The sequence below is a fragment of the Dipteris shenzhenensis genome, chromosome 15 (genome assembly GCF_047967505.1).
Source record: "Dipteris shenzhenensis isolate YYH24624 ecotype China chromosome 15, Dip_SZ_1.0, whole genome shotgun sequence".
Classification (NCBI taxonomy): domain Eukaryota; kingdom Viridiplantae; phylum Streptophyta; class Polypodiopsida; order Gleicheniales; family Dipteridaceae; genus Dipteris; species Dipteris shenzhenensis.
This window is the reverse complement of record NC_141610.1, coordinates 54,907,578-54,928,056: the sequence shown is the minus strand read 5'-3', so window position 1 is coordinate 54,928,056 and position 20,479 is coordinate 54,907,578. Positions and strand designations below refer to the sequence as shown.

General features: G+C 43.5%; 2 protein-coding genes across 2 annotated transcripts in view; both read left to right on the top strand.

Moving 5' to 3' along the window:
* Positions 1–4,238, top strand: part of LOC147894007 (piezo-type mechanosensitive ion channel homolog) — a 35,252-nt gene extending 31,014 nt beyond the window's left edge. The window contains exons 3-4 of the mRNA XM_087386406.1: positions 3,455–3,937; positions 4,086–4,238. Of these exons, the coding sequence (XP_087242532.1) occupies positions 3,455–3,937; positions 4,086–4,238 (636 nt within the window). The remainder of the gene's footprint in view (positions 1–3,454; positions 3,938–4,085) is intronic.
* A 196-nt stretch (positions 4,239–4,434) lies between these two features.
* LOC147894006 (piezo-type mechanosensitive ion channel homolog) lies at positions 4,435–5,691 on the top strand. Its single transcript, XM_087385541.1, has 2 exons — positions 4,435–4,540; positions 5,464–5,691. Exons 1-2 carry the CDS (start codon positions 4,503–4,505, stop codon positions 5,597–5,599), a joined length of 174 nt encoding a protein of 57 aa, XP_087241667.1. The 5' UTR covers positions 4,435–4,502; the 3' UTR covers positions 5,600–5,691.
* Positions 5,692–20,479: the final 14,788 nt, after the last annotated feature.

Sequence of the window (20,479 nt, the reverse complement as noted above, 5' to 3'; positions counted from 1 at the left end):
TTCATACAAGCCCCATTTCGTGTGGAAGGCCGTCTTGAGATCATCTCCTTTCACCATGATTTGATGATAACCAGACCTCAAATCTATCTTCGTGAAAAACTGAGCACTATTGAGTTCATCCAACAGGTCATCTATACTGGGGATTGGAAACCTGTTCTTGATAGTGGCCTTATTTAGATCCCTGTAATCAATGCACATGTGGTACGATCCATCTTTTTTCTTCACGAGAAGTGCCGGGGAGGCAAAAGGAGAATCCTATGAGAGATGAAATTGTTCTCAATCAATTCCCGCACCTGTACTGCCACTTCCTCCCGCTCAACCTTAGAGAGATGGTATGGGGCTTTGTTTATGGGCTTGTTGCCAAGCTCTAGAACAATGGCATGATCTACATCCCTCTTGGGAGGCAATTGGGATGGCATATCAGCAAACTCTGAGAGCAACTTCTGCATATCACAATCCTTAACACCGGAAATGCTACCCCCCTGAGATACTGACAGATTCAATGCATAGAGGGCATGCTCCTTAGCTCTCTAGCCAATTGCCTTCCTGAAATGACCTGCAATTTAGGAGTGGCAATGCCATGCAATGCTATAGTTCTACCCTTGTGGATAAAGTTGAGTGATAGGGCATTTAAATCCATGCTGATAGCATAAATTATTTGATGCACATCCCAATAGATCTCCTCCTCATCCACAGGAGGATTTCCATTTCCATCCTCTCGCACATGGAAAGGCATAGCAACCCGATGCTCCACATGAAATACTTTAGGCCAACGGCCTCGCATGTTACATTTGGTCTGAGTGTCATCGGATTGTATACCATGCATATTATGTTCATTAGCACCACCCGGATCAAAGGGGAAATTAGCCCCCTTCGTGGCTCTAGCATCCGGAGCTTCTTCCACATCCTGTGCACCCTTTAAAGCATCATGAGTGGCATCCAAAGTCTTAGATGCATCCATTAAATCCTCATCATCCGATATCTCAATAATCATGCTGAGTTTTGCACTACCACTGTTACGCATTTTGCAAACTTCCCGATGCTCAAAAGTCCACTTCTCACCATACTTAAAGAATAAGTTTGCCCGCTTTTTGCTGTCCATAATGGCCCTAGTGTGTTGTTTAAATTCTGATTTTTCATTTCCAACGCTAGGCTTAGCTCCTAGGTTAGCATCAAATGACCTATATGGCTTAGCATATGGCATCTTGCTGCCTGTAATAGTGGGAAACCTTGGAAATGGTGTGGAAGCGGAAATAATATTCCAGCTTCGTAAGCCACTCCTCTAGCTCATTAGGTGTGCGAGTGTTCCCTTTCAACTTATGCCCCATGAGTTTGTCCTTGATATTCTTGGCTGCATGATTCCTGTGTGTGTAACCTTCGGAAGTGCGGGCATCATCATGCTTGAGGTTCACATAATCGGAGAAGGACATCTCAAGTTTGATGGCCTCAAGTAGGGCCTTATATGAACGTAAAAAATCTGCCAGCATGTCATCAAAAGTGGCTTGTTGCCCACCACTAATCCCCTATTGCGTGTAGCTACTGCCATCTGATGCACTGGCTGCATCTTGCTATGTGTGCTCATTGGTGGAGTAATAACCCCTGGCTGGGTCTCTTTGCCAAATGCATCTCTACGAAATGATGGCATACCAAAGGGCTGAGAAGAGGATTAACCTCTCTCCCAAGGGTGTGGGCTGCCATATAAACCAAAGAAAGCTCCAGGCATACTCACTAGTGCAGTGAAAGGAGCACTAACCGGATGCACACCAACGGGTCGGCCCAAAAGAGACTGCTCAACTTGCATAGATGTAGAAAGTTGTGAGCTAAAAGATGGTCTGACATCTTGTAAGAAGGTGCTGTGTGGCACAAAAAATGCTTCATCTAAGTCTCGATAATCCCCATGCTGTGGTATATGAAATGGTCTAGAAGACTGATGCTCATAGGCATGGCGGGCATCGGCCATAAAACCCTTGCATGGAGCATGATTGTCTGAGTGGTCCCCTTGTTGGGGTGCGGGCTGCTTGCCCTTGTCTTGCATAGCCTGACCAATCTGCTGCTCGAGCTACTGTCCCATTTCTGGGCAAGAGCTATATCTTGCATAGTCATGGCCGTGGTAAGCTACTGGCTGAACTGTGTCTGTGCCTCCAGCGCTTCGTGAGATGTAGGAGAGAGAGACTGAGTTGTAGGGATCTCTGTACCACTAGTGGATGCATCCAATGTGGAAGGCAATTGCTCATGCTGAGCAGCCTCATCACTATCATGCAATGTATCCAGAGGGGCACGCTTGGGTGGCAATGTCCGAGAGAGAGAAGCTCAAATGTAGGCAATGAAATTTACTCAAAGAAGTAGACAACAAAATCCTGCTGTAATGAGTACCTGATATAGTATGTAGAACAACTTTTAAAAAAAATCCGGTGGCGAAGCTTGAGAGGACAATCAATGAAGAGGCTTCGAATGGAGTCAAAATGACTTCAAACGGCACTGTGAAAGGCCCCTAAAAGAGGCTAGATTCTCTCTTTTTTTTTTTTTTTTTTTTAAAAGGGGGGGGGGGGAGGGGTTTCCTAAGTCACCTAGGATAGTTAGTATAGAACTAACCTAAGACCTCTATGACAGTTAGTACGTTGACTTGAGTCGAAATGACTCCAAACAGGCCGTTGCCGCCCGTCACGCCTGCTTGTCCCACATCTTTTTGTAACCGCTGCAACTCACCTTTTGAGAAAGGCATGTTCTCAGGCCAGTGAGGTGGAAAAAGGCCATTCGCCAATCTTGTAGTAGTAGTCCAACTCAAAACCCCAATGAAGAAAAATCCACTGATGTAAAAACCTGAGGGAGAAACTGAAGGGAAACTAATAAAAAGCTAACGGAGGGAGGGGCTGGACTGGTGAAGGGAGGGATCGGAGGAGGGAAGGGAAGGAGGGGCTAGCTAACAGGAGGGAAGGGGAGGAGGGAGGAGGGAAGGAAGGAAGGTGGAGGGGCTGAGGCGGAAAGAGGGGGAGTTGTATGGCCCTGTACGGGCATCCAAACAGTGTGTATATGCACCATACAGGCTGTACAGCAGGAGGTTGGGCAGAGAGGCTAGGGAGGTGGGAAACAGCAAGGTGGGGGCATGGAGGCAGAAACAAAGCAAGGGGGGGGTGTTGGGGGGGGGGCGAGGGAGGAGCAGTTCAGGTAGCAAGGGGAGTAGGCAGCAGTGTTTTCATGACTGTTATATACTCGGTTTCAAGAATATTAGAAAATTAACAGGCTTGAAATTTTGGCCACACTTTCCTACTAGTGAAGTGCATATATACACATGATGTTTAGCTGTAATATGAGGTTTTTCTCCCAAACGTTAAGTACTTTTAACCCTTAATTCCAAATCTGTTTGTAAAGAACTTGTGCTGCCATTTCATGGTTTCATTTCATGGTTTTTGCAAGCGATGAGGAATAGTCAATTTTGTCTCGATTTGGGTTGCAGATGTACAGCAGTGGCAATCCTACCAATTTTGCAAACCCCATCCTGAACACGCATGCACAGATAGATTTAAATACAAGAAGTGGACAGTTCACATTGTACCAGTCTTCACTATGTCGGCTTTATCCAATGGAAGATCTAGTGGCATCAGGATTCAGTCTAGATTTCAACCTTCAAGGGTATGAGATGAGAGATGTCCAGCTTATCTGCTGTGAAGCTGATGCCGATTCGCTATGGCTTGTGCCTCCTCCAACTTTAACAAGATTAACAAACCTGATGCGTGAAGATTTCAGTGTGATTGCAAGATGGGAGTTCAATAGGCAACGGCCCAAAACAAAAGAAGCTGCAAATTTTCGTAATGAAACCTTTGGAATTGATCTAGATCAGACTTCCAATGAGACTTTTACGGCTCTCAGGGTACCTCAGTTGCACCCCAGATATTTTCGCGTAACAAGCACAGGGGAAGTACGCATGCTTGAAGGAACTGTAAGTTCAAACTTCAATTAAGTTTGATTTAATTTTCTTTTTTACCATTCTGTATGTATTGCCGCTATACTTGCTATGCCAGGGATTGATATTTATTTTGGAACTTTGATAATTTTGAAACAGTCATGTATGTCCGTGGCTCTTGTAGGTGGAGATGGTGTCTGGAAATTTGACTTTAAACCAGGCACCTCAACCATGGTGGTCATTTTCCCGAGATAACTCTTCTCTTGAAGATGGCTGTAGCAGTCTTAATGGAACAATAGCTTTCGCCGTATCAGAGGAAGTACCACGTATGTTCTAATTTTCTTCTGGTAAAATGCTTAAATGTGGATTACAATCTTTTTCTTCTGCAAGTAAAATGAGGATTACAATCTTTCCAACTCAAGCTTTTAAGTGTATGAATCAATGCAGACTGAGTTTTACGTTGAATCTTGGATGACATTTTGTGTCCCATGCAGAGGGCCTTATTGGGGATACACTCTCCAAATTCAGTATCACTAGTCTGTATATTACATTTGTCCTAGCAGTGGGTCGTTTCATTCGACTGCAGTGTGCTGATTTAAGAATGCGGATTCCTTACGAAAATCTGCCGTCTTGCAATGGGTATGAAAACCCTTATTTTTGCTAAAACAAGAACACATGCAATTTTCTAATGTGGGAGCCTCATACATCAGACCTTATCAATTAAGGCATAGTAGCTTTTGTTCCCATTAGAAGAAAGACTCATTGCAACTTGCGAAGCCCAAAATCTCAAGGCATTTATAGAAAATGACCTTTATATATCCGAGAGCTAGAGATCTGGAGAGAGTAGAACTAGTAATAGTAAAATCATGAATTGGATGAATGTGGAAGGGTGTGGGTAGAACACGTAGCTTGAACTATAGGATGACGGGCATCTAACATCTCTCTCTCTCTCTCTAAATAGCTGGAGCTGCTCTTTGCACTCTCTAAGAGCTGCCATGTGCCCTCCCTAAGCAGATGTACTAGAGGTTTTTTTGCTGTCCCATAGACTTGTTGGGCTTCTATGGACGTTACTTTCTTCTCTCTTTCTTTCTAGGTGGGTGAAAACTCCCTTCTCTCTATGCCTTTAAAAGCAACATCTCTGTGCCTAGCTCTTGCGAAGCCACCTGTCTTCCTTGTGGCATCTCTAAATTTGGCACACTTGCCACCTGCCTCCTATTGCTAAATTTATCTTCCTTCGCTAAACTTGGACCCCCTCGCTAAATTTGGTTCCCAATCCTCCCCTTCTCCTCTCCCTCCCCCCTTGTGCCTCCCTTCCTCTCCCCCTTGCGCCATCTCTCCCCCTGTACGCCACCTAGTCCTCTCTTGCTCCATCTCGCCCTGCCTCCACGGAGGAAAGAATTTAATCAGCATCATCCTTGCAAAACTCATTATTGCCCATTGCCTTCTAAATATCCATAAACATGACACATCCATAAAGGTTGGAATCATTGCTTTTACGTAGGATTTATATCAATACTTATCTGTGACGCTTACAAAGTCAATGTTGTTCCCATGCTTTGCAGGCTTATAGCTATTTGTGAGGATATTTATGCAGCTCGAGCAGCAGGGGAGCTGACATTAGAAGAAGGCTTGTTTTGGACTCTTATAAGGATTTACAGATCTCCTCATGCACTGTTGGAGTACACCAAAGTTGATTAAAAAGTTTTGAAATCTGCTGCTGTGGCCATTGTATGTGTGTATTTGTATAGTTCATGTGCAAAGGCACATGAATATTCATTTATTTTTTCTAGTGAAGGAAGGTTATTTAATAGTTTGCTTGGATTCTCTCTCTCTCTCTCTCTCTCTCTCTCTCTCTCTCTCTCTCTCTCTCTTTCTCTCTGTTTCCTGGTCTTTAATGCACTGCAAGGTACTTTGTTTCATAGCAAATTTTTTTCTTCATATCCGCAAAATTCACCAATAAAACCGTCAGGGTTCACCCGAGTTTGGGTGGCTTATCCACATCATAGAAAGCAAAGAGAACACACTAAGGGTCTAGATCTAATTAAATAACCATTGTTGATAGTCGTTTCATAGATCCCTATTGGATACATTAAAATGCTTTCAACTCGTGTCAATGCAGCAACTAAGAAAGTGAGAAAAAACTACGGGGGACATGCCATGTTAGTGGGTCCAAGTATGCAAGTGTAAAAACAAAAATATGCAAGTGGGTGCAATGAAAAAGCAGATAGTTACGTAGGAATCCAAATGCATACAATGAGCTATAGCAGGTCTAAAGAAGCACAGAGAGGAATCATTGAAAACTTTGGAGTTAGAAACAAATGGTAAGGGTTGGATTGATTGCATGAACTATGATACATGGCACAGCTATTAGAGTTGCAACAAGAGATTAGTATGTCTATGGTTTGTCTCATGCATCCGGTTAGGTCTCCATAGCATAGTAAAATAACATTTCATTTCATCTCATTGCATCTCTCTCCCATTCTTCCTATCCCTAGGTCCATTTTAAAGCGCACATCTCTCTCTCTCTCTCTCTCTCTCTCTCTCTCTCTCTCTCTCTCTCCACCCAGATCCTGCTTGGACTCTGCTTGAAACTCTCTCATAAAGTGCCATGATAGCCCAAATGATCTCTTGGTCATAACCCAAATCCTGTATGCATTGTATGAGGTGGACTCTCGGAACCGTGTCAAATGCCTTGCGGAAATCCACAAAGCAACAATAAATCCTCTGCTTCTGTGCCCTCGCCTCCTCGATGATACATATGAGCATCAAGATGTGGTCCATGGTTCCATGATCACGTTGGAATCTGGCCTGTCTTGCTGCTCTAAGTCGATATTTTGTAAATTTGTTGACCTCGAACACTCAGGTTTGGTATGATTATGCACGCATACTTTGACATCCCAAATCAGCCAATCCCTAACTTCTCACATATGCCACGTCCAACATCCTACACCCTCTTCATTAAGGGGAGGGGGGGTAAAGGATGCCGTAGTGAAACTTCATAATGGTCCAACGAAGCATCATGAGGGACTATGCACTGAGTTCATTGCATCTGCGGTTAACCTCCTAGCCCCGATCTTAGCAAAGCTCTTTAATGAAGCTGTTTGTTTGGGGGTTCCACGCACCTGGACCATTAACACTATCTCACTCATCCACAAGGCAGGGGATCCCATGAACTCGGAGAACTACAGGACTATTATGATTGGACATGTCATGTTCAAGATTTGTACATCAGTACTTGATTTCGAGGTCAGCAGATTTACGAAATATCGAGGACTTAAAATAGCAGGACAGGTTGCATTTCGATGTGATCATGGAACCATGGACCACATTCTCATGCTCAGATGTATCATCGAGGAGGCGAGGGCACGAAAGTATAGGGTTTATTGTTGCTTTACGGATTTTTGCAAGGCATTTGACACGTTTTCGAGAGCTCGCCTCATATGGCACCTATAGGATTTGGCTCTCTTTCTATTTGTGTAGCTATACTAGCCAAGTGTCCTAATAAGTATGATGATTGATTTTTTAATTGTTTGTTGCTACCTTTGGTTGCAAAGCATGCTTAAACATAGAGCTGTATTGAAAAAGTACAAAAAAGTAATTTGTGCTAGTAATTGGCCTTTATGGTAGGCAAGGAGTTGTGGTAGCCATTATATTGTGCAATGTTTTAGAATATTTCACCAATATTCTGCATTGTTTCAAAAAAATTTTCATTTCAAATTGCTTCAAGCTTCTTGGAAGAGAAATACTGCATCATTTCTCAGGAAATATACGTAGGGAGGAAATTGGCTAGTCAAAAACCAAGAAGAAACTCAAAAGGCTAATTAGGAAGAAGAACCAACACCTCACCAAGCTCCTTATACAACCGATTCAAGAGGGAATTAGATGATGGCTTGTTGAACTCTTGATAAGCGAACCCCAGGGGTTGCAAAGCTACATTGGAATCATAGCATGTAGAAGTACATGTATTGGAAAGAGCTCTATACTGTTAATTTATAGTGTATTTTGAAGTTTTTCAATACAGTGACTAAGCACTATTTATTTCTCACCATGAGATGAAGGTAGTTAGGACTTGTCAATCTTCAGTAATTGGTACTGGTCATGTTTTATGCAACAATTCCCACATCTTTGTTTGAGAAGGGGATTGATGGATTCTTGAAGTCTTAGCAAGCACATTTGAGGTAGCATTTTATGATGGTTTGCCATGAAGTTAGATCTATGTAGAGGCTGGTAGGCATTTCAAAAGAAGTAGAGAAGGGGAGGAGATAAACATGGACCAGGATTTTGATGACCTATGATGTGCTATTGATATGGAGAATATGGCTGCTATCAAGATTAGTGTCTCCAACCCAAAAGGAGCTCCTTCATATAGCACATGTAATACGAATGACCATTACAATCGGGATTGCCCAAATGTGGAGCAAGAGGTGCGAAAAATAACACATGTATATAAGCGGGAGAGGGATTTATATAAGGATTGTCATTCCTCTGTTTGTGCTTGTGATGCATATCAAAGGAGTGGGTGGAAATTGTACTATGAGGCAACCATCAATTGTAGTGAATATTTAGAACCAGGACGTGGAGATGGCTCAATATGTTCTTGGTTGATCAATTTTGCGTTATGGTTATCCATTGTTGATAATGTTGACATGCAAGGTGCATGGAATTGCATCGTGCAATATAGTGCAGGTTTCAAACTTCTTAATTATAATGCCTATCTGGAAATTCCTTTAGGGTGAGAGCGAGAATCGATTAGGATAAAACAGCCGTTGCTGCTCCTCTCCAAATGGAGATCCTCTCCAAACTCTGAAAAAAGTTTCTCTCCTAGCTATAGCTACTCTTCAGGATCCCTGCATGATCGCTCAGATGGTTGATCATATCTACCTATTCTTTAGCATTTCCACTCCTCGTCGCACAACACCTTCCACCTCGAACAAATGTATGCAACAGATTTCTCAAACTATTAGGTCATAATTAGAATCATAGTCATGTTTTTAGTAGAGTTCAAGGTCTATACTTGCACTGGACTTGTTCTGATTGAAATTTGTTTCTCCTGTTTATTTATGTCAAAAGCGCATCTGTCAGTCATGAACTGGATTGTGATAAGCTTGAATGATGAGGATAGGATTCTGGCAGGACACCAACTTTTGTGAAACCTTTGCACATCATCATGGAGGTGAAATTACGAATTTTGAATTGCTCCCTCCCTCTCCACCATCCTCCTCCTCCTCCCTCCTCCTCCATCCCATATGCCTTGTTTGGCCTACCATGTTTGGCCTTTACATAGACGAGCTCAAGACAGTGATGTAGACACTAGGAGGGGATGGTTCTCTTGTTGGCACGTTGATCCAAATATTGCTATATACTGATGACGTGGCTCTTCTATCTTCCTCTACAAAGGGACTCCAAAGACACCTTGACACACTTCAGTCCTTTTGTGAGTCTCATGATTTGAAGGTCAACCTAGGTAAAACCAAGGTTATGATCTTCAATACATCTCGAGCCGTCATGCGCCAAGAGCAGTTCATGGGTCACTTGTTGAGATAGTTTCATCATACACGTACCTTGGGGTTGTCTTCTTCGGACCCATCTTCATTATGAGACCTGCGATGCAGGCACGCTTGGGTAGAGAATGCGCTTCATTCGCCAAGCTAGAGAGGTAGGGCTTTCGCTTGCACTTTCAGGATCTATGGACCAAGGGACTACTCTTTGGCTCCTTGGTCCGCCCAGCGTGAATGTATGGCAGTCCTTTTTGGGGGCCAGACTTATCGGATCCAGAGTGGGCCCGTGTGGAGCAACTACACTTTCTCATGTTATCATGGATGATTTGTGGTAAGCCATCCGTTCCTCACTAGATCATTCAGGATGAGTTTGGGTCACCCCCATTATAGCTAGATGCTGCATTTTAGGTCATCACGTATTTGTACCGAGTCAGGGAGTATGGGGATTCCACCTCTCAGTGTAGCAGGCTACCATGGCTAGAATTGTCCTCTTCTATGGCACTTGCAACAAGAGGGGACCAGAGGTGATGGTATGCATGCACTCCATGGATAGACTACCTCCCTTCCAGTACTATTCCTTACGATATATAGTAGTACAAGATCTCCTTCTTTTGTTCGAGAGATTGTGGTCAAACCACTTTTTGTGGCATAGTTTTTCGACCTTTATGCCATATGCCACTGTCAACCTTGTCCCATTAAGCTTTTCAAGCTCGATTAGCCTTTCCAGAATCGCCTCTTTGGCTAATCTATCCCTAATTACAACTCTGAGACTTGAAACTATGAATTTCAAGGGCGTGCGACCTTATATTCCATTCGATATCCCCAAAGTGCCGCGGTGGTGAGCTTATGTTCCCAATCATTAGAACAGGCCTCTACCGTGCATGTCATTGTGCGGCACACGGTCTTGTTTGAGCTCTCGGCTTGGCCTTTGCTCTAGGATAATAGGGTGTGGACTTCCTATGAATGATGAGGAACTCGCTCATTAGAATGGAGATTATATCATTACGAAAATGAGTTCCTCGGTCACCCACAATTTCTAGTGGGAGGTCAAAGTCTGATATCACATTCTCGTACCAGAACTTAGCGGCTATTCTCGCATCTGCCTTCTTGGAGGCCTTATCCTCTGTCCACTTTGTAAAATAATCTGTGGCCATGATAAAATATCAAGCCTAAGTGCCTTTAGTTGCTGGACTGATTGGTCCTACAAAAACAATACCCCACTTTCCAAAGGGCTGATCTATAAGGACTCCTGTTAGAGGCATATAGTCCTAGTTATGGGGGATGGAGGACCATTGGCATGGGTCACAATGTTTAAAAATTTGGCCACATTTGCAAAGAGAGTTGGCCACTATAGTCCTACTAGCAATATCTTGCGGGTCATAAGCTCTCTAGCAAAATGACCACGTGTGATGCTCGAATGGGCTGTCCAAAACCTCCACAAATTCATCCTCTCACGGACGCTGCAGTGCATTATGCCATCCTTGCCCATGTGATAGAGCTAATTGGCTATTAATTGATATGGAGCCGTGTCCTTAATAAGTTTCCTGGCCTGGTCTTTATTAAGGCCTTATCCTAAGGGAATCCATTGGCTAAGAAGTGTACGATCTCCTGATCCCATTCCAGAACTAGATCGATAAGAAGTAGTGGGGCATCTAGAAGATCATCTTCCACTCCTATTGCTGGTTTTCCATTGGGAATGCGGAACATGTGATCAGCCATAAAGTGTGTATGTCCCTTCTTTATAGCAGTGATGGTGACGTCAAACTCTAAACGAGCATCCACCGCATGATGCGTGTTGTCATACATGGTTTATTGACCAAGTAGAGGAGGGCCTGGTGATCTACAAAGAAGACAAACTTGTTTCCCAGCAAGTAATGCCTAAATTTTTTAATAGCATACACCATGGCAAGTCGTCCTCGCGATCATGGCATAATTCATTTTTGTGTCGTTCAGTTGGCAACTAAAGATCAAGTCCCAATTAGGTGCTCACAAAATCTGGGCTGAAGCCAAGAGAAGTTTGAGGGTTCAGAGGAGGTTTGGCACTCCTCCATCCAATAGAAGATTATTAATAATTTGTACAAGGGGTTGGAAATCTCAGCATAGTTGTAGATGAATCTGCAATAGTAGCCCATGTGTCCAGTGAACCTTTGTACTCCCTTTGCATTGGTGGGTTGGGGTAATTCTAGGATAAGTTTGATTTTATTATAATCCATGGAGATCCTGTTTTTGGACACATGTCCGAGAATGACCCCGTGTTTAGCCCAAAATTGGCCCTTCAAGGGATTGAGGGAGATCCGATAGAGCCAGCATCTTTTGAACACAAGTCTCAAGTACTTAAGGTCATCATCCCATTTGGAATTAGCACATAGATCATCTAGGAAAGCATCCAGAAAAACCCTCAAATATTCCTTGAAAGCCGTGATCATCAGCCTTTGGAATGTTGCAGAAGCATTGGTGAGCTCGAAGATCATCACCCGGGAAGCGTAAACTCCCCATTTTGTGTTGATCCTCTAGTGTAATAGATACTTGGTTGTATCCAGAGAACTCATCTAGGAAGCTGTAAGCCTCCTTTCCAGCGACTCTTTCCAAAACATGCTCTGTAAAGGGCAGCGTGGTCTTTATGAGTCATGGCGTTTTGAGATCTATGCATACTCTAATCTTGCCATTCTTTTTTAGCATTATGACGATGGAGGATTGCATACTTCAGATTCATCCGGTAGGGTCTCTCCTGCATCGGTCTAATATCATTCATCATAGGGGTGGTGTGTTGTATGACCTCGGGCCCTTGATATCGATATACTTCCAAGTGAAGTAATCTTTTTTTTTTCAAAAAGATCACTTCATTAAGTATGATTAAAAACCACAAGAGCAAGCTCTAATGTGGGAGTACAACATGCCATGCATGAGAAGAAAATAAATAGCTCAAAAAGAGCTAACAAAAATCGAAGGTGGAGGTTGAAGATGCCACCTCAACCCTGAAGAAGACTCAGAGAAGAAGGGAGGGAGATCCTATCCAAAATCTGAAGAAGATAGCCCTCCTAGTAGTAGCTGCTCTGGAGGATCCCTGCATGCTTGACCAGATGGCCATTAGAGTATGAATAGTATCAATCCATATCAAGTGAAGCAATCTTGATACTCATGTAGGAGGGTAATAAGAGCCTCTTCTTGCTTGGGGGTGAGGTCATTGGCTATATAGACTAGTTTTGGGTCTTTGCCATTTGAGGCAAGGTCCACTTCCTTGACCTTAGCTAGACCATCATACCCTTGATGATTTCCTTCTTCTGTAGTGCATTTAGCCTGCTCAAGACCATTGGGATAGGCTGCTTCTCCTTAGGATGAGTCTCTGCTGCCTTGAGGGATCCTAGGGGAGTCTTAATTCTATCTAGCATGGCTCTCCAATTAGTTGAGAACTCATGGTGTGTGGTAACAACACCCACATATCTCAACCAGTGAAGATCCACCTTTACCTTTTGTACCCCCTAGCCATCCTCTGGTGGTTAAGATATTGATCATGTTTAAGGGAACTATGTTCCCGAGCACCTTGGGATCATAGGCTGCCATTTTGTCCCTGTCTTCTTAACTGCATCTATAAGGGCCAAGGACATGCATCAAATTTTTTGAGAACTTGGGTTTTGGCAGCGAGCATACCAGTGTTCTCATCCCAAGGAGGAAGTTCTTTATGTATTATCCAACTCAGTCATGAATAGGTTGCTGGTCATTGGGTGGACTTTCCATGTCTAGAGGTTGACCCTCACGATTGGATCATTCTTGCGCACATAAATCCTATTCGAGATAGACTAGACGTACATTGCGCATAGTCTTTCCAAATTGACATCGTATCCATCTGGCTACCCATGGAAATCCATTACAACAAACCAAACACGGTAGGTGAGGCCAAAGGTTTTGATCTTAATGTCCTTCAAGACCCCTTCCAGTTGGGCCATTGCGCCATCGGCTAGCTTAACAACCAGGTTGGTGTTCTCAATCTCAAACATTCCCCAACTTAGCCCAACATTGCTTAGAGATAATGCTAACACCAACTCCTCCATCCAAGATCACCATGGAGTTTTTGATTTGGTAAGTAATTGGGAGCACGGCCTTGGTATCATCACTCTCAAAGTATTGGCCCGGTTTGTTGATTGGAATCTTCAACAGGTTCGGTCCTTCCATTATCTTGGTGGCCACTTCTTGAGGTGTGACCATCTGTCCATTCATCTAATCAAAGATATCTCTTCAAAGGATGGGGCCCTAGTCTTAATAGGGCCGCTATAGGCATTTTAACCTTTGTGGATAAGAATGCGGCGTGAGCTCTAACACATCGCAAGGTTGGCTGATGTGTTCTTAGACTTCCGACTGCAATTCTTTGAAACCATTAAAGGACATAGGGTCCTCCTTCGTAGCCTGGTGACACTTAGGGTCATCTTCGAACATCTTGTGTCTTAAGAGTGACCGTCCCACCGAATTGCCTTCTGAGCCTTTCTCAACTACTCTTTCTAGGGCAAGGCTAGACTTAGGGGCTCTATTTTGGGCCTGGTAGTTTGGGTGTATGGTATCCATCCCCTTGTTGGGCCTGAGCCTTTTCTCAAAATTTTATTGGAAGTCATAGACTAGCTACTGTGCCTCTACAAGGCATTGCTTCTTGACTCCTAGCTCGGGGTATTCATTGCGCCCTTCCAAGTTTAAGTTCGGCTTGTGAAACTGTATCCCTCTTACATTACTCTGTTCTACAGACTAAGGGTGGGCAAGGTCCAACGTCGATTGGGTAACTTCATACGAGGTGGAAGTGGACATGGTGGCGATGCCCTCATCGGCTCCATTCTGGATGATAACCTTATTTGATCCTTTCCCTATTTTAATTGCACCTAACTGGCTTTTGTCTTTAGATCCCTTTCCTATTTTAATTGCACCTAAATGGCTTTTGTCTTTAGACTAGGTCGACGTCGCCTTATCCCACTTAGCCTATTTTCTAAGTTCTTTGCTCATGGCCCTAGCTTGTGCCCTAGTGATCACATTCGATGATACCAATGAGACTTGGCCCCTCTCGATGCTTAGCAGGTTAATGCTGGTCTTAATATTTGGGACCATTTTTTGGCTCACCTCGTTGGGATTGCGATATATCCATGTAAGCTCTCATGCTCCTTCTGCTTGACCTCATACAACTGGCTGATAGGGATCCATTTAGGACCAGCGAATCCCACTATGAATGCTTTTCTAAGGGACTCCCAGTTGATCTTCTCTTTTGCGCTCAGAGCCCTATATGATTGGCCTGCCTTACCATCTAGGCTCAGTCCAAATGCATTAACTTTTTCCAAGTCACCTATGTCCCCAAAGGTCTCACAAATCTGCTCAAACTTCTCAACATGGGACACTCGATCTCCCTCTCCTAAGAATTTATTTATGAGCTTGGAGATGGTGATAGGATGACTTATTGAAACATTATCATCTCTCTCCATAACAACTTGCGGCATGGCCCCCCTTCGTAGCACTTGCAGTAGGATCCTCATAGCCTCATGTGTCAATACCGCCTATGGTGTAGACGAAGGTGCTCACGGGGTTGGCATGGTGCCATAATTGGGTGGTCCTTGGGGTGGATTATAGAAAGTTGTAGGCCGAGTAGGTATTGTGTTCACTAGTCCTTGCATGATAGGACCTAGAGCTAGCACACGCGGTGGGCTTGAGTGCATTAGCTGCGCTAGTATGGGCTTGGGCATAGGCATTGTTACATTAAGCATTGGTCACCACGGTGCAGCCGTACAAAAAGGAGTGCCTTATCCAAGTTGGGTACAGCGTGGGACGTGGGGTCATCATGTGTGAAAAGGTATTTTTTCGAAATCCCATGTACTCCTTCCCCTACCCTTTAGGACTTGATGGCCAGAACCTAGGTACCTAGGGCTCAAAGGTTCTGGTAAAGGATGGTTCACCATCATAGAATTGAACATGAGGCCCTGTACGATCCACGGTCGAGGTGGGCATGGGTTTACTTTGAGCATTATCCATTGTTGACATTGGTGGAGGATCTTGCTGCTCTCCAGATGCTCTGGTTTGCCTGGTGAAGGGGTTGACTAAATCGGGGTCAGACAAGACGAACCGCCCCATAAAATTAGAGAATGATTCCCTCATTCACAAGGCTGCGATCGAGGGTATGGGGGATTGGGGCCTAATCGAGCTGGAGTTAGGAGCCATGTTGGCCCGAGGATTTGGGTTCTCCCCCATTTTGGCATTGAATCTCATTGAACTTGAACTATCGCCTTGTAAAGGGCCGTGTATAGAATATGAGATCGTGACTGAGTTTCCAAATGAAGTTGTTACTAGAGTGGTTCTATGGCTCAATATCAAGTTGTTGGAGGCACTATCTTTCAACTTTGTCTCAACTCCTAGGAGTTTTTCAGATCTCAATAGCATGTAGGTGGATTAGAGTAGGTGCTCTCTGGGTGGGTCTTCCTGTGGGGTTTTCAGTTTCTCTTTGCCAGTCAACCAGCCTATCCAGCACGTGCATCGACTCAGTATCCCGGCATGCATTGGGATGTTAACCCATCATACACTGTGTTGTTAACCCAATGTACATTGGCTTAATGTTGCCCCTTAGATGGGCTAAGATTTGATCATTTATTATGCCAGCTGTCAGAGATTTCGTTAGATGTCAAGTTGTCAGTCCGTGTCAGATGATGTTAGAGTGTCAAAAGGCTAACCCCATGAAGTCAATGCTAACTCCACAAAGTCAATGCTATCTCCACGTAGTCAATGCTATCCTGATGAAAATTTGACTCACTGTGCATCGGGTTAATATCCCAATGTGTTCGTTACGTTAGGTAACCCGACTTCTCTCTGGGAACTCTCTGGCCAACCGAATTTTTGGGATTCTTTGAGTTTCTTGGGCCTTTGTGTAGTGTTTGGAGCATGTGAGGACTAGTTTTCTAGCTACCCTACCTAGTAAACAACATGAAGCAAAAAAAAGGAATCAAAAATAGCAAAAAACAAGCAAGTTTGGACCAAAATGGAAGGTTTTCTTCCCAAGATGGATTGCTTGTCATTCTCAAGACCTTGAAACTTCAACCCTATCATCACCATTTAGCTTTTCTAGTGGGATGGGACTTTATCCAAGGCTTAGCAATGATTCAAGCACTCCCTCCTAGACTTTGACACCCCCAATGCACACAAAACTACAAAAAACTACCAAAAAACCGTTCAACTCTTCTTCTACCTCCTTTTCACTCTCTTTCCTTTGCTTTTTCAGCTCACACTCTACACTAAAGTCCACAACCAAGCTTCATGGCAATGGGAAATAGCGGAAGAAGCATGTGCAAGAAAAAGCATACCTCTATCTTTCTGGCAGTGGTGCCAAAAATGTATAGTATCCGATGGTGACTCCACGTGAATAGGGGATCTCGGAGGGATGCTGAGGGAACTCCACACGTCCTACTACTTCTTGTGGGAGCAATGCAGGCGCATGCGTTCTAGGTAGGGAATGGAGACAAAGAGAGGGGAAAGACATAAGGAAGAAGGGAAAAGAGAGAGAAGGGGAGGGAATGCATGAAGCAAGAAGGGGGTGAGAGGGATTCAGAAAGGCAAGAACATAAGAAACATAGATAACACTTCTTGGAAAGAAGGAAATATTCTATTTCTCAAACCTGCATACTTACAACTGAAGACCAACAGAAAACTTTCTAGCTTTTATACATAGCACCTAGGGCCAACAAACCTCCTCACCACTCTCCCTATATCTCATATTACAAGCACTTGGCCGTGCCAAGGTAGAATTCCATTCCTATTCTAGCCTTTCTTTTAATGTATCTCTTGGGGTTTAACAATGCACTATGACAAGGTTTTTGCCACCACAACAGCCTCCACCAACACCCCCTTCCTAGGGTTGACTTCAAGCAAGAGACTTCTGCGGGCTATACATGTCGATAGCCACCAGCGCACTATCACACGGATTTTACCACCACAAAAGCCTCACGCACCAAAGCCCCCTTGCTAGGGTTGATGCTCTCATTGGCTCCCACTCACAAAGTTTTCCCCTTCTGTGCACCGATGTTGTTTGGGCAAGGTTATGAATTATGGATTTTGTAACTATTCAGGGTGTTGATTCCCACTTAGGGGTTCCACCCATCAGTTCTTTGTATCATTTTCATTTAGTCTCATAGACCCTTTTTGGTATTCTAAAGACTTTTAATAGGTCTGTTAGGACCCGATCCTCCCTGCAAATATCAGGGGTGGTGATTTGTTATAGATTTTGTGATGTCCATATTTTGAAAGATGAATCCAACAAAGGCGATACAATAACTAATCCTCGTTGCAATTTTTAATATTATCACATGGACTACTACCATATGAATAAAGGTGTAGTCATCCTTCAATCTTGCATCCATCTTTATTTCCTTGCTCCCTCACATCGATAACATGCATTAAACAAGAGGAATGTTGTAAGAATTCAGATTGAAAACAAGAAATTTTGTATGGACAAGTAATTAAAAATATTTATATTATAATATATAATATATAATTATTCTAACCACACATAGTATGGGTGGGGAGGTGGTGCGCTTCCTTTCCCAAAGGGTTATAATATGAGGGAACAAGCCCTCCCCTGGGGTGCCAAGATAATGCCGAGAATATAAATGCTGAGAATATTAGCACCGAGGATAAGTCTCGTGAATGGATAAGAAACTGGCATATTACTTGAATGTCAATAGTCGTAATCGTAGTCTAACGCCGAGAGACAATATCCTAAAAACTTGCCAATGTGACCCTGAGAGGATCTACGTGTGTCCTTGAGCAGGATGATTCCAACATTCTCAGATCATTCAATAAACTCTAGACAGCACAAAAAGACAACTATAATTAGAGGAAGTATGAAGTAGAGCACATAACATTCTCACTCTCCACTTAGCTAGTGTTACGTGCCTCTCCAACCTTAGAAAAATGAGAGTTTGATCATTGTAGTAAGTTGCGCTTTTAGGCTTGACAGAGTAGAGCATAAAGTCATAGCGAGGATCTCCAAAGCTTCACATGCCAAGGCTGTGCCACATTGGGCTTCATCTCTTCAAGTCCCTTGTTGCGCTTATGTGCTAGCACCTTCTTAAACACAAATCCATCTTGGTTGCTTGCAGATGCTTAACACAAAATCCTAGAGGCTGGCCGGCTTCCAACAACCTCAATATAGTGTCTCCACTGTAGCTAACGTGACTCATAGAGTGATATACAGATTGATAGATTGATCAACATCATTCCCATAGAGCTCTAATCATTCAGTTGTCTCGCAACCTTAAACCTATAAACAAAAAATACTGAACGAACATCAACTGGGAGATAATCTTACCTCGGAATCTTGGTTGAAGACACTGCAAGCAACTAGACTTCTCTTGCTTTGCAAACAAACTGCAACTATCACGGTGAGAAAGTGATGGAGTGAGTGGAGAGTGAGAGAGAGTAGGAGACAAGAGTCAACAATGTGTGGGTGTGAAGAATGGATCATTGTATACAAACTATTAATGTTACATAGGGCCTTTACACCCCAACAACCTCCCACTTAAAGGCAATATGCCCATAGGAGAGTGAGAGAAAAAAAAAATACAGCAAGTATACAATGATATACAAGACCAACACAAATCTGAAAATGGCCTCATCCAACACCCATGAGTGATCTGCAATGTGCAAACCGCTCGGCATGTAAACTCTTCGTCAAAAGATCTGCAAAATTATCATTCGTGTGAATCTTGACAAGCTGAAGCAACTTGCCATCAATCACCTCACGGATAAAGTGGTACTTCACATCAATATGCTTCGTCTTTGCATGGAAAATAGGATTTGTGCCAACAGGATGGCACTCCGACTATCACAATGCAAGAACGGAACATCACCAGGGAATCCCAAATCTGCCACAAGCCGAGCAAGCCATAAGGCCTCCTTGCAAGCCTCAGCAGCTGCAACATACTCTGCCTCAGTAGTAGACAAGGCAATGCATCCCTGTACACGAGATATCCATGAAATTGCACCACCTATAAAAGTGAAAACATAACCGGTAGTAGACTTTCGGTTATCTGGATGACCTGCATAGTCTGAGTCTGTGTACCCATGAACAATGGCATCATGCTTACCAAAGCAAATGCACATCTCCTTTGTACCCTTCAGGTATCTCATGACACCTTTCACTGCATCCCAATGTTTCTTCCCAGGGTTTGCCATATATCTCCTAATGACTCCCACTGCAAAGGCAATGTCGGGCCATGTAGCAACCATGGCATACATGACACTACTGCAAGCTGAAGCATAAGGTATCTTGGCCATATTTGCCCTCTCAGAATCACTCTACGGGCTGTCCTTAGCACTGAGTTTCAAATGTGGAGGCAACGGAGTAGAAATAGTCTTCCCCCCCTCCATATGAAACCTATGCAAGACCTTGCCAATGTATTCCTCTTGAGACAAATAAAGCAAATGCTGATTTCTGTCCCGAGTGATATGCATACCTAAAATGTGGCTGGCATGTCCGAAATCCTTCATGGCGAAGGTCTGATGCAAACCCTTTTTCAAGACATCCATCTCCTTGAGAGATTTACTGGCAATAAGCATATCATCCACATATAAAATGAGAATTAGCAAACTACCATCTGATACCCTCTTGGTGTACAAGCAGTGATCTGTGTCACTTCGTCTGAAGCCTTGGGATTTCATGAAAGCATCAAATTTATGATACCATTCCCTTGGTGCTTGTGTCAAACCATAAAGGCTCTTCTTGAGCTTACACACAAGATCCTCTTTCCCTTTTACTGCAAAACCCTCAGGCTGCTGCATGTATATCTCCTCATGGAGATCACCGTGAAGAAAAGTAGTCTTCACGTCCATCTAAACCAATGCCATGTTTTCATGTGCAACCAAGGCTAACACAGTCCTTAAGGTAGTCACCACAGGAGAAAAGATCTCATCAAAGTCAACACCATATTCCTGCTTAAAGCCTTTGGCAACCAGTCTGGCTTTATACCTGGCCCTAGCATTTGGTATCTCTTTTAGCCTGTAAACCCATTTGCATGGCAATACTTTTTTACCATTAGGCAATGGCACCAAATCCCAAGTTTCATTTTTC